At 44.8% G+C, this 14,967-nt stretch overlaps 1 protein-coding gene across 1 annotated transcript in view; it reads right to left on the bottom strand.

Moving 5' to 3' along the window:
• LOC122555403 (histone H4 transcription factor) overlaps positions 1-14,967 on the bottom strand; it is a 54,282-nt gene that overhangs the window by 7,636 nt on the left and 31,679 nt on the right. The window contains exons 8-9 of the mRNA XM_043701377.2: positions 4,495-4,633; positions 2,294-2,418 (exon numbers count right to left, since the gene is read on the bottom strand). Coding sequence (XP_043557312.1) covers positions 2,294-2,418; positions 4,495-4,633 — 264 coding nt within the window. The remainder of the gene's footprint in view (positions 1-2,293; positions 2,419-4,494; positions 4,634-14,967) is intronic.

The following is a 14,967-nucleotide window of genomic DNA, read 5'->3' as shown; positions in this document are numbered from 1 at the left end:
ACACCAAATACCCTCTTGCATGCCTCAAGTGAACTTGCTTCCATCACACTTCCAGGCCATGAATTCCATACCCAAGCTACTCACTGTGTGAAGACATTTTGCTCATTTCACCCTTGCTTTTCTTTTTTGCAGATCACTTTAAAGCTATGCCCTCTTGTTCCTTTTATGAGCGGGAACAGCTTCTTTTTAACTGCCCTTTCCTGCCTGCTCACAGTTTTTAAAACCTCAATCAGTTCTCCACTTAGCCTTCCACTTCCCAAGGACAACAGTCCCAAATTCTTCAATCAATCCTCATAACTAAAGTTCTTTCTCCCTGGAACCATTCGTGTAAATTGCTCCTGCAGTCTGTCCAATGCGTTTCAAACCTTCCAATAAGGAGGCCCCAGAACTGCAAACAGTTCTCCAATTGAAGTCCACCATTTACTTTATACAAATTCAACATCATCTCCTTGCTCTTGTACTCTATGATCCTATTAATAAAGCCGAGGATACTCTATTCTTTATTTAATGCTCTCTCGGTATGTCCAACTACTTTCAATATCTGTGCACATATACCCTCCGATCTCTATGCTCCTGTATCCCCTCCACCTTTAGAATTGTATCCCTATTTTGAATTGTCTTCAACATTCTTTATACCAAAATGCATCACATCACATTTCCATACATTGAAACTCATCAGTCACCCATCTGCCCATTCTCCCAATTTATTTTTGTACTTCTGGAGCTCTATATTGCTCTCCTCACAATTTACAATTCTTCCAAGTTTGAGTCATCTGCAATCTTTGAAATTGTCTCTTGCGCACAATGGAACAAAATGGAACAGCACTAACATTCTTCACTTTATTGGAACACAAAGCTCAAAGAGGAAATCCAAAGTGTGGGAAAAAAAATGAAGCTCTTGCCCTGCTATGTCCACCTGAAACTGGACAGAAGTTGCCCATCTCATTCACAAGGAAACTTGAACAAAAAAATCTTATCCATTCAGATCTGAATCAGGTAACTGAAGTGAAAGTTCATGATCTAAACCATAGCACCACCCAAGCAACAATGTGAGTCTTCTTTATGTAGGAGACTTGTCAAATTGAGAAGTTAAGCTTGTTTCATTTCAATCATTTACTGCAGCTGTACTGACAGGTGTAAAGTGAGTCTCCCACTATTCTGCCCCAACATGTGCTGGCCTATTAAATTACACAAATAAAAAGCATTAACACTGTGACTTCCTGCCAGATAAGACATTAGCAAACAAGTTTTAGGTAGTCAGCAGTTGATAGGATTAAGAGGCCTCTACTGCGACAAGTTTATAATTCTGAAGACAGTTTTTTTCTGAAAGCTGAAGTGATGTGGTTGTACAAGAAGGCAACAGAAGTCCTGCTTATATCTGGCAATGCTCAATGAAGAATTAGTGTGACTGTCTATAGGCCAGCCCATCACTTGAATTCCCTTTACACTGCTTCATATATTGTTTTTAGATAATTCCCCATTTGCCATCCTGTATCATTGCTTATACAATTGGATTTCAGTTTCTCATTTCTGTAACTGGATCCCCTCTACACTCAGAGCATTAATGTTCCATGTCAACTGGATATATCTTGACCAAAGAATTAACTAAAGCTGACTGAATGGCCTACTTCATCTATATTTAAGGTAGGGATCTCATACTTCTTTTAAGCTGCTCCAACACGTGCTGGCCTATCAAATTACACAAATAAAAAGCATTAACACTGTGACTTCCTGCTAGATAAGACATTAGCAAACAAGTTTTAGGTGGTCAGTAGTTGATGGCCCCATCTATTTTTCAAAGAAGCACTGCAAAAAGAATGGTGTGGCTTGCTGCTGACAGCTGTCCTGACTCTGAATTGGAAGGCTCCAATCCCAGTACATACAGGTTCATATTATGCGTGGCATCAGCATTTTACTAGACTCAATGCTAGGCCTGTAAGTGATTTAAATTTATCTGGGATGTTGAAAGTGGAAGGACAAGTTATGGAGGGCCCAGGACTAAAGGGGTTAAAGTTCAAAACCAGAGATAAGAACCTTCATCAGAATATCCAACCAAAGATTAAATCTAACTTTCCTCTTGCAGATGATATCCATCCGCTGTGAATGTACACATGTATATATACAAAAACTGCATTCTAGCAGTGACTCTTTTTGAATGACTGTGGGTGTAAGAGGAAACAAACATTTTAGTTCTGCATCCAAAGGTGAAATACAGTTCACTGGAATAAATAGCATCAGCAACAGATGGTTTAAGGCAACACCCTTTGGCTCTCGGCAAATGATATTATCCTACCTGAATCGTGCATGCCCAGAAGGCCACTTCAGCTGGTGCATCTTGCGTAGGTGCATTGTTAATGTGTAGGCCCAAGAAAAACACTTGGCACAAATGTGGCACTTATATCGAGGTTTTGTTTCTCCCTGAATAAGACAGAAATATCAGTGACCCATTGCACTGTTAATTTGAAAATGTTTTGAATAGGTTAACTATTTTCTTTACAAACTTTCCTCCGAAGAGCTATTCTTCCATAATATGGTAACCAGGCAATAGGGAAGAACTAATCTGAAAAATCCATTTATTATCCAGTAGTTACACATGATGTTTCTAAACTCAGTAAGTAGCAAAATCAAAAGATGCTATAATTCTGTCCATAGGTTTGACATGATGTCAAAGAAAGCGCATACAAATCTCCAGAACAGGAACCAATTAAAATTCAAAGATAAAACAAAAATGACCATACAGTCATAATGCACATGAGATTGGCAGTTTACCTACTAAATCCATGCCAACTCCTGCGCACAATCTACTTAGTCCCCTAGCTCTCCACGTTTATTTCCATCAAGTGTCCATCCTTTTAAAATCGACTCCACATCATCGGCAGCCAGTTTCAGGTTGTTATCATTCACTGCATAAAAAGCACCTTCTTCATGTTGCCTTGAAATAGTCTGACCAAAACTTTAAATCCACGTCCCCATGTCCTTTGGTCTCTTGGTGGCCTGTGGCGATCTCTCAACCCGGTGCCAAGGTATCTTGGCATGCGAGTGGGTCCTGCCCGAGCATGTTCTGGAGGCAACAGAAGATCAGGGAGATGCCAGCTTCAGCAGCAGCAGCAACGATGGCATTGCAGCCCAATGCAAGAACAGCGAGTGGTGAGGGAGATCCCCTGGTATCTCCGGCAGCATCAAGAACAGCTAGATGAGGTCTCCTGGAGACTGAGCTAAGCAGAGGACATCAAAGACTGTTGAACTTTTAACCTTTACTCCTTTATTTTTCTAGTTATACAAGAAGGACTTAATGTTAACTATATTTCTTTATTTTTCTACATATTCTATCAAGGTAATTAGATTAGATTAGATTACAGTGTGGAAACAGGCCCTTCGGCCCAACAAGTCCACACCGACCCGCCGAAGCGAAACCCACCCATACCCCTACATTTACCCCTTACCTAACACTACGGACAATTTAGCATGGCCAATTCACCTGACCTGCACATCTTTGGACTGTGGGAGGAAACCGGAGCACCCGGAGGAAACCCACGCAGACACGGGGAGAACGTGCAAACTCCACACAGTCAGTCGCCTGAGGCGGGAATTGAACCCGGGTCTCTGGCGCTGTGAGGCAGCAGTGCTAACTGCTGTGCCACCGTGCCGCCCACCAATGCTTAACCTTTTTAAACTTTGTTTCTTCAACAACTGTGTATCAAAGCTTTTTGTACATAGCTACCTTTGTAAGGTAGTACTGTGTGCTAACGTTATATACTTTTCACTGTACTCCTGTGCTTGAGTACATATGACAATAAAATATAAATCTAATGTGAATAACATAGCTTTATCTATTTTATCCAAAACCTGTCAAAATGTTTAACACTATTGAATCTCGTCTTTCTCAATTTATCCTGTCACAGGCAAAGATTTATGCCAATAAACCCCAGCTTTTTCTATCCCCACACTCTTTAAAGCTGTTCCAGTAAGTCTATCTTTTATTCTTCTATTTCTTCTGTTAAATTGCATCACTTCACAATTCTCTCTTATATTAAGTTCCATCTGCCACTTGTTGGTAATATTGTTAACTTTTTAATGTGCTGTTGCAGTTGATTGATTTCATCCTCACTGTTTGCCACATAGTTAAGCTTGGGAGAAAGTGAGGATTGCAGATGCTGGAGGTCAGAGTCGAAAAGTGTGGCGCTGGAAAAGCACAGCAGGTCAGGCAGCATCCGAGGAGCAGGAGAATTGACCGCCTCCTCCATCGCCAAATTCAAGCCATCTAACGCCTGGAGGAAGAACGCCTCATCTTGGTACCGTCCAACCACATGGCATCAACGCAGACTTCACTAGTTTCCTCATCCCTCCCCCCCACCTCAACTGTAAAGGAAAAGCTAAGAGGAAGGAAACAGCTCCATGCCACTGACCTTAAGTGATTTCAAATTATGGTCTCTGAGACAAAAGCATACGAAATCCCATAGCATTGCACAGATCAGCTGTCACTTGGTCACCTACCTCATGTATTCTCCTGTAGTGCTGTTTCAGGGTTTGTACACTGCGGGCACTGAAGTTACACCCATCTGAGCTGCAGCGGTACGTAGGTTCATCATTATGTGTTTCGATGTGCTTCCGCAGATCATACAAATTCTTAAAACTGTAAGTGAAGGGCAAAAAGAAAAGAAGAAACTCTTAAACAAGAGAACTTTAAGAAATGGCCATTAGGGTCAGCAAGCTGCTCTGGATGGCTGGTTTGCATCGAAAAGTGATGTCAAGTGTGCACATTCAATTACCAGGTTACCAGGAAGGACTTTTCTTCTCAAACTCTCTTCTTGTCTGAGGCATGGTGACCCTCAGGTTAACCATCACTAATCATCTCTCATCTCTAATGAGAAAGTAGTCCTATAGTCTGGTAGGACTATGGTGACTTTACTCTTTTAACCTGATCAACTCATCTCTAACCTCACCCATGAAATCATATGATCTGACATTTCAAACTAGAAACCTGAAAATCAGCGACTTTTATTTTCTGCTTGTTCATGGGATATAATCCTCACTGGCAATGCCAGCACTTATAGCCAAACCCTAACTATACATCAAATGGTGACAGTAAGCCACATTCTTGAACCATTGTTGTCCATTCCATGCTATGCGAGTACAACCCACAGTTCAGTTAGGCAGCTCCACAGTACGTGGCATTTAGAGAGCTTTGATACATTCAGTTTTGTATGGTGTCAATGAATTAATTCAAACATACATGAAAGAAAACATAAGCCTGGTCACCTCCACAAAACATAGGAGTGTGATAATATCACAAAACGCAAAGATGAGATGAGGAGAAATTTCTTCACTTAGAGGTTAGAGATCTGTGGATTTCTTTACTACGGAAGTTTGTGAAGGTTAAGTCACTGAACATATTTAAGAAAGAAATAAATCTATAGAAGTTAAAGGTATCAAGTGGTTAAGCAGGAAGCGGACAAATGGTATTGAAACGGAGGATCAGCCATGATCATGTTGAATGGCAGAGTGGGCTGAATGAGCCAAATGGCCTACTCTTGTGAGGAAAAGAACCTGAAATAACTGCAGAAGCTGTAAATCAGAAACAAAAATACAAGTTGCTGAAACAGACCCTGTTCTGAGGAAGGATCACTTGATCTGAAATGTAAACTCTGATTTCTCTTCGCATATGCTGCCAGACCTGCTGAGTTTTTCCAGCAATTTCTTCTTTTGTTTCAGGCCTACTCTTGGTTCTGTTTCCTATGGTTCTAAAATGTTTATGTTAACATGTCAATTAAGATGAAAGAAGATTTCTTTTGGAAGCTGTTGCCCTGCCTCAAAACAAACACAACGATTACCTCATCAAATCATGATCCTGATCTGTTCCCACGGTTCTCTGATCTTAATGACTAAGTCATAACTAAACCACGTTCCATCCTTGCGTAATCTACTTGGTCGAGGGAATTGCTTGCTATATGAATTCACATTAAGGGGATCAATGAAAACATGAAACAAAATTAAATGGAGCGGAGAAACACAAATTTCTGTGGCTTCGGGCAACTTCATATTCCGTTAAACATCCCAATGCAGTGCAACAGTCTAATTTTCTATGCCTTGCTGATACATCCTGCTATCATCTCAAACAAGCCACAGCTTGCTAAACTGCACGTACTTCATCAATGCATGTAAGCTGATCAAATTTAATAGACTCTCTCTCAATTGTACCAGGATTGCAATGTAGACCTGACTGTGGACAGCTCAAATCAGATGAAGATACAGGACTGCTCCCTGCCTGTCTTCACTACCCCAGCAATGAGCAACTAGGCCTGGACAATTTTCAGTCAGTCAAAGTGATATTAATGAAATACATAGTCCAGGGGCTTTTGAGTCATAGAAATCAGGCATAGAAGTGCTAAGGTTTTGCTTCTATCTGTGTCAGCCTGCCTGATCTGACACAAGGAAGTACTGAATATACTATCACTGTCGGAATATCAAAGGAATGAGCAGTAGAAAAAACAGGCACAAATTCAGCCTGGTGGCAGATAAAGAAGCATGATTAAAAGGATTTACGTGGGGGTCTTGGGCACCACTCAGGGACACAATACCATGTTTAAAGATTTGGATAAATGAATGGGAGGTTAGGGATGGCCAGTAGTTTGGAAGGACAGAAGGGTCAAGGCTGAGTTTGCAAAGCAGGTGATGACGAGCAGTCTTTGAGAGAGAAGGACCAAGTAGCTGAGGAGAGCGATTTTACAATGTTAGCTAAGATGGGGATACCAAGGAGCGAAATGTTTGTACTAAACATTTACCGTGGGACTGGATCAAAGGAATGGGGAGCTGAATCTTTAGTCCAGCCTACAGCCCAGAATTTTGAATGGCCAGCATGGTCTGAGGCTGCTAACCAGGTTAGAGGAGTCTCCGCCATTTGGAGGAATGCCCAGCACAGTAGGGAGAAACCAATGTCCTTCTCTACCAGCATGTTCTCTCCAGTACCTTATACTCATTCTCTCTCTGCTACTGCACACATCACTCACCAAGGGTTTACCATTCTCACTAATCTATGCAACATCTTCTCCACCCGACCTCACTGACACCAACCTAAAACATCATTAACCTTGCATACCATCTGTGCAGTCTACTCAATTGCTTAGAAAACCTCCCCATCTGCACCAACTGTAATAGCTATGCCATCCACTTTCAGCTTTTTAATACTTGCCCCTCTCTCTCATTCCAGGACCAATATAGCACACAAGGGAGAAAGTGTCAAGATAGGTGACATACTGCCCATCAATCTACTCCTCTATGAGCAGAGGATTGTAACTCTGAGCTCCTGGAAAAGTCCTGGACTGGTATTGGAGGCTGCCCTTGATTTAGTGAGCCAGAAACTCGTGAGCAAATGCTAATCCCCTTGACGAGACTGAAGCCTGTTGACAACCATAATAAGCTTCCTGGCTTTGTTTCTATATTAAATGGTGCGGCAAGACAAGAGTATTATGAGTCTGATATCACTGGCTAAGGAAGCAATATGCAAAAAAGTTAGCAAGCCAAGAATGCTGGAAACATCTAGATAGGTGCAGAATGAGTGAGTGCTACGTCAGTGAGCAAAGAGCGAAGGGATATAGTCTAGTCCAGTCCATGAGCACCAGGTGATTTTGTATTATAATGATAGTGGCTGATGCAGTCTGAGGCACAGTACTGAAATGCAGAAGCTTCTTATAAGTAGCCTGTTTATATGCCCTGAAGGCTCATAGAGACTGATGCATATTGGATGCCAATGTTCATGGATATGTGAACAGGGTAGCAGGGGCCCATGGAGCTTGCCTGAGATGCTGATACCAGATATAAAATAGGAATGACTTATGGAGTAAGTGATGAGTTGAAGCTGCTATGCTCTGTTTACATGTCGAATTTTCCCAACAGCTAATTTGCATATTGAATTTGGTACAATAGAAACTCGTGTTTGGCTGTTAATAAGAGGCTGAACAAATGATTTTGAGGGTCAACTTGGGATTCACCACTGCCTAGTGAGAATCTCAACACATCACTTCAGAAAAGCACACGAACTGCACTGAAATGATTCCAACATTGAGTTGTGGAGGGGTGTTTCTCTGACTACAGGTTTGTGACCAGTACTGTTCCAAAAGGATCAGTGCTGGGACCTCTGTTGTTGGTAATATATATAAATGATTTGGATGAAAATGCAATTGGTCTGATCAGTCAGCTTGCAGATGACACAAAAGTTGGTGGAGTCATCAAAGGATACATCAGGATATATATCAGTTGGAAAGTTGGGTAGACAATTGGCTGATGGAGTTTAATCTGGACAAGTGAGAGTGACACATTTGGGGAGGTCAAATGCAAGAGGAAAATGTACAGTAAATGGTAGGAGTTTGGGTTTCAAGTCCATACCTTCTTGAAAGTGGCAACACAGGTTGGTATGGTGGTAAAGAAGGCATATGTCATGATTGCCTTCATTAGTCAGGCATCGAGTATAAAAGTTGGCAAATCATGTATAAGACTTTAGTTAAGCTATATCTAGAGTACTGTGTACAGTTCTGGTCACCATACTATAGGAAGAATGTTAGAGGGTGCAAAAGAGATTTACCAGGATGTTACAAAAGTGAAATTATTGGAGAAACTCAGCTTGTCTGGCAGCATTTATGGAGAGAAGGCAGAGTTAGTATTTCTAGTCCACTGACCCTTTTTCAGAACTGAAATAGCGTTCTCTGTACAGATGCTACCGGACCTGCTGAGTTCCTCCATCAATTTCTGTTTTTGTTTATGAATTCCGCATCTGCAAATCTTTATTTATCAGGATGTTGCCTGGATTGGACTGTATTAGCTATAAGGAGAGGTCAGACAAACTTGCATTGTTTTCACTGGAGCAATGGAGGCTGAGGGGCAACCTGATCGAATTGTATAAAATTCTGAGACATGGATCGGTTGGAGAGTTGGAGTTTTTATGGGTGGAAATGTCAAATACAAGGAGGCATAGGTTTAAGGTGAGATAGGGAGAGTTTAAAGGAGATGTGCGAGACAAGTTTTATTTTACAAAGAGTGGGAGGTGAAAGAAACAGATACGATAGCAACGTTGAACAGGCATTTAGATAGACACATGAACAAGCAGGGAATAGACAGATACAGACCATTGTGGTGAAAGGGTTAAAATTGTGTCCCAATACATGTGTGAATCTAACCGAAAATGGAAGGTGTCGCTTAGTCCCGTGTGAATCTTATTACACACCTTCCCGTGTGAATCTTCTTATCTGTATGTGACCAGAATGGAATGTGTTTTTCAGCCTTGCTCTGCTGTTCACATGAATGTTTAGATCTCGAAAAGAGTATATCAGCTGGAAAAGTCTCCAGTTCGGTAGAGTCTGCTCCGGGGTTGCGTTTAACCGCCGAGCGTGGGTTGTTGGCAACCGCTCTACGAGAACTGACGGCTCCCAGTTCCGGTAACACGTAGAGTGAGTATAAACCAGACCCGTTGTAAGTACGAGACCTGGTTGTGGCGACGCTGCGGGGAATAAAACACTTATATTCTAGCAGACTCGCCTCTTGGCTGTTTGTTCTGTGTCAGACTACTTTCCTGCGAGCCTGGTCCTTGACCTTGAGAATTTTTTAAAACATTTTGGCGTAGTCGGCAGGATCAATCGCAATTGAGGAAAGATTTTGATACAGAACAATGTTTTGGAAAAAGGCTAAGAAACCAGAGGAACAAACTGTGGAGGTCCCGACTGTCCCGGGATGGCATGGACCGTGGCATGGCGTGGCAGTTTGTTTGAGAAATGGTGGGGGGCGACCGGAGAACTGGGAGGCCGAGGGCGTAGGAACCCCAGGGTCGTTGCTGTCCACCCTTGAGAGGATCCCAGTCCTGCCGAAGAACCCCTTGCCTGGGGTACAGCGGAGGATGTGGGCCTGTGCGGCGGCTTGTAGACAACAGTCAGACAAGCGCCAAAAAGCTGAAGCAGAATTAGCCCTCCTGAAACATGAGCAGGGACTCAGTTCGGGAGATGCCTCTATGTTGAGGCAGGAAATTATGAAGTTAAAAGCTGAATTGACAGCATTAACTGAACTAGCAGGACGAACTATTATGTATCTGTCTGCTAAGAAACGGAAAGAGAAAAGGAAGGTCCCTCGAACCCCGGACCCAGTACAAGTACGGGCGTTTGTAGCCCAGTTAAATAACGGGGATCGGTGGGATATCGATCATTGGGATGGGAACATTTGGGGAGATTCAGATGATCAGTACGAAGAGGACCCACCCGTACTCCAAGCTAAACCAGTGGTTAGGAGAAAGCAGGTTCAGAGACGTCTCCCAGTGCAACGGGAGATAATGTTAGATGAGGAAGGAAACCCTATACGGAATGAACAAGGGGAGGCAATTATGCATGAATTACCGCGGGCTCAGCCTCCTGCAGAATTCTCTGAATTAACGGAAGACTTCACTACCGATGAGGTGCTGTTTATCACACAGAAAACCCGACGTAATCCTGGGGAGCCGTTAGAGCTATGGCTAATTCGGCTCCTCGAGGAAGGGGGGCAACAAGTGCAGGTAGACTATCAGGATGCTCCCAAGTTTGGTGGATTAGCAAAGGATGCTGCCATAGACCTGGGGTACCGCAGACAAGCCAAGGATATGGTAATAGATCGCAGTATGGGGACCTTATTTGGGATGTATGCCAGGGCAGTGGCCGAACAGTATCCCTTCCCGTCCGATTGGCCCCCCTTGGAAGGAACTTGGACAACAATTAAGGAAGGGGTTCAGAGGCTAACCCGTTTGTGTGTGCGGGATGCCCTGTTGCTGGGAGTGCTGGACGAGGTAGATAACACAAATGTTAGTAGACAGACTAGAGACCACCTAGTGAAGACTGCCCCCCCCCATTATAAACCACTGTTATTAACCATAATGTTGAGTGGACGGGGAGAAACCCTAGGAGATGCCCGTAGTATGATGAGGGAGATGGGTGGTTTGGGGGATTGGGGACCCACAACCCGTGCTTCTCAGGGGGGCACGGAGGGGCGTCGCCCTGAGGCTCGGGCAGGGGGAAAAGTAAACCCTAATCAAGGAAGTAACCAAGGCCCCTCACGGCGTGCTTTGTGGCAAGCTTTTATACGGGCGCAGGTCCCAGCATCGGAGATTGATGGCCTACCTACACCGGAATTAAAAGACTTATGCAGACGAAAGGGACTGAAGGTGTCCCGGGTAGAGACGGAGTCCCGACCCACTATGGAAGACCTAGTGGAATTACTAACACAAAAATGTCAGACACGGGGTCCGGTTGTTAATGAGCCTCGAAGGGGTAGAACTTCCACTTCCCAGCGGTGGGAATCTCGGAGGACGAGGAGGAGGAGGAGGTACGGCCTCCCCTCCGAGAGTGTTATAAAGTGGATAGGCGTGGCCGGAAACCTAGTAAGAAAGGCAAGAACAAAGAAGGGCGAGGCAAACGTCTTTACCCAGTGCTGTCTGGGGAAGATGAATGGGAGGAACAATAGGAATCGGGCCAAGCCCCAAGGGTTTGCCCACGAACGAGCCAATGGTCAGCAGACGACATTCGACCTCATGTATCATTGACTATCTATTGGCGCAAATCCGTCCAAACCGTTATGGCTCTAGTGGACACAGGGACGGAGGCCACCTTAATCTATGGGACGTCCCATAAGTTTAAAGGAACCCCAGTCACGCTGGTTGGGCTGGGAGGTAATCTGATTGAAGGAAAAACAGTACAATTGCCCCTAAAGATAGGTACAATGCCCATTAAAACTTATTCAATTATCATTACACCAGTTAGAGAATGGATCCTGGGAATGGACATTCTGGCCGGTTTAACACTTCACCTCCAACAAGGGAAGTTTGAATTTGGAATCACGAAAATGGCTTTGCGCTGTAGGACGGTGTTAGTGGGAAAGGTTAAAATGGACCCCTTCCCCATCCCGATCGCCGATCGCGTAATAAGTCTTAGACAGTATAGGATTCCCGGCGGACATAAAGAAATATCCGCCACAATTAAGGATTATTTGGAAGCGGGAGTGCTTAGGACATGCACCACGGCGTGGAATAACCCCTTATGGCCCGTACATAAAGCCGATGGGTCATGGCGGATGACGGTAGATTATCGGCAACTAAACCGTCACACTCCGGCCTTGACGGCAGCGGTCCCAGATGCCGTCACTATTATAGGACGAATCCAACATCATCCAGGGGTGTGGTACTGAGTAATTGATTTGGCTAATGCCTTCTTCACAATTCCTATTCCCGAAGATAGGCAGGAACAGTTCGCATTCACTTGGGAGGGTAGACAATTCACGTTCACGCGATTGCCCCAAGGATATCTGCATAGCCCTACTATCTGCCACCGGATAGTTGCAGAACACTTGGCTGCCTTTAAAGTGCCTGACGAAGTGATGATCTCGCACTATATTGACGATATGATGATACAGGGGACAAGTCAGAAGCAGGTTCAGGAATTGCTGGACCAACTGGTTCAACATATGCGAGGATATGGGTGGGAGATCAACCCAGCCAAAATCCAGGGTCCCTCACAAACGGTAAAATTCTTAGGAATCGTGTGGAACAAGGGGGAAAGGGAAATCACTGCGAAAGCTAAAAATAAGATTCAGGTCTTTGCCGTCCCTCACACCCAGAAGGACGTGCAGCAATTTATTGGGTTATTCGGATTCTGGAGACAGCATATTCCCCATTTAGGACAAATTTTAAAACCTTTGTATCGAGTTACGAGGAAAAAGGCAGCGTTCGAATGGACGGAGGTCCATCAAACTGCATTTGAAATGGCCAAGCAAGCGATACAGCAAGCTGTATCCTTGGGAAAGATACAGTCAGGACCTGTAGAACTGCAAGTCTCAGCACAGGGGGATTATGCCAATTGGAGCTTATGGCAAAAACAGGGAAGAACCCGTAAGCCATTGGGATTTTGGTCCCGAAAATTACCCCCGGCAGGGGAACGGTATACCCCCTTTGAGAAACAGTTATTAGCATGCTACTGGGGCTTGGTGGAAACTGAAGCCCTGACCATTGGACATGAAGTGATCATGAGAACAGCTATCCCTATTCTTCCGTGGGTACTTAGTGACCCCACTACCCACCGAATAGGAACTGCCCAAGAGAGCAGCATCATTAAATGGAAATGGTATGTGTCGGAGAGAGTGCGGACTGGACAGAAAGGAGTGTCAGTCCTACATGAGCAAGTGGCGGAGGCCCCTGAGGAAGGGGAAAAACGGTTTGAGGTGATTGAATACAAGGAATCACCCGTTAAGATGGGAAAACGGTATGATGAACTGACCCCGGATGAACAAGCCACGGCTTGGTTCGTAGATGGGTCAGCCCAATGGAAAGCGGGACAGCGTAGATGGAAAGCTGCCGCCTTTAACCCAAAACAAGGCACTACCCTAGAAGAATTAGGGGAGGGAAAAAGTAGTCAGTGGGCAGAATTAAAAGCAGTGCATATGGTAGTCATGCAAGCAGGGGTCATGGGAGTTTGTTTGTTCTCTGACTCGTGGTCAGTGGTTAACGGCATGACACAATGGATGCCAACTTGGCAGGCCAATCAGTGGATGATCCAGAATAGGGAAGTATGGGGTAAACAGTTATGGGAAGATTATATGGGAGAAAGCTCAATACCTGGTCATATACATCACCCACGTAGATGCCCATACATCTCGAAATGATGTGGAAGCTCTACATAACCGATATGTGGATGGTATCGTCCGAACCATGATTGTGCAAAGGGGCACCTCAGTGGACCTAGCTAGATGGGCACACCTTAAGGCTGGGCACTGGGGAGTGCAAGGAACCTTGCAATGGGCTCGAGACCGAGGAATAGATCTTATGGTAGATGATGTTAAGACTGCAGTAAACCAGTGTGAGCAGTGTCAACATCAGCGGCAGGGAGTGCCCCAACACATGATGGGACATATCCATCGGGGGGATGGTCCGGGACAGAGCTGGCAAATGGACTTTGTGGGTCCCTTACCCTCCTCACAAGGATGTAACCACATATGTACAGCTGTGGACACTATGTCTGGGGTTTTGGTAGCCCATCCCTGTCGTCACAACAATCAACAGGCTACCTTGCGATGTTTAGATTTGATTGAACAATTTTATGGATTGCCCATACAGGTCCAGAGTGACAATGGCTCCCATTTCACAGGAAGGGCGGTAAAGCAGTGGTGTCACGATAACCACGTGGAATGGGTTTATCATGTACCCTATCACCCACAAGCTGCGGGACTTATAGAACGAATGAATGGGCTTCTGAAGTCCTCACTACGAAAAGCAGGAGGTTGCAATGACTTAACAGGTTGGAAGAAGCAACTAATTCGGGTGGTGAAACAAATTAATAACCGCCCATTAGGAAATGGGGTAACACCCTTGAATAGGATGATACGAGTATGTGATACCCCAAAGACTCAGCCTATTAAAATGTGGAAATTCGCTGAGGAAGCTGATATTCCCGTAAGGGCCACGCCGGCTTCGGCTGGACTGGACCTACGAGCACTAACTGCCCAGACTTTGATCCAACAGAAACCTACGGTGATTAAGACCGGATTAGGATTGATTTGTCCCCCTGGAACCTATGGGCATATCCTCCCGCGGTCGGGACTGTCACTAAAGGGGATTGATGTGATGGCAGGCGTAATTGACGCGGACTACCAAGGGGAGTTGGGGGTGGTCCTGGTCAACATCACTGCTGAACCTTACGTGATACAGAAGGGGGACAGAATAGCGCAATTGGTCATTAAGCCATGTAACCTTACAACGGTGGAAGAGACGGGAGCTCCCGTTACGGTTACTGAGCGTGGGACGGGGGGATTTGGGTCTACTGACACTAAGGGGGCCAAGGTATGGGTGCGCCAGACGACCGGCCCCCCCAGGCCGGCCGAAATCATAGCACAGGGGAAGGACAGTCTGGTCACCATTATGTACCCCGGGGACCCGACCTGGGCAAACGTCCCGGCGAACCAGTGCTACTTACG

Source organism: Chiloscyllium plagiosum, unplaced genomic scaffold (assembly GCF_037043375.1).
Source record: "Chiloscyllium plagiosum isolate Xiang-an unplaced genomic scaffold, Cpla_swu_hap1 HiC_scaffold_12, whole genome shotgun sequence".
Taxonomy (NCBI): domain Eukaryota; kingdom Metazoa; phylum Chordata; class Chondrichthyes; order Orectolobiformes; family Hemiscylliidae; genus Chiloscyllium; species Chiloscyllium plagiosum.
The sequence above is the reverse complement of the archived record's forward strand: the minus strand, read 5'-3'. Positions and strand labels throughout refer to the sequence as shown.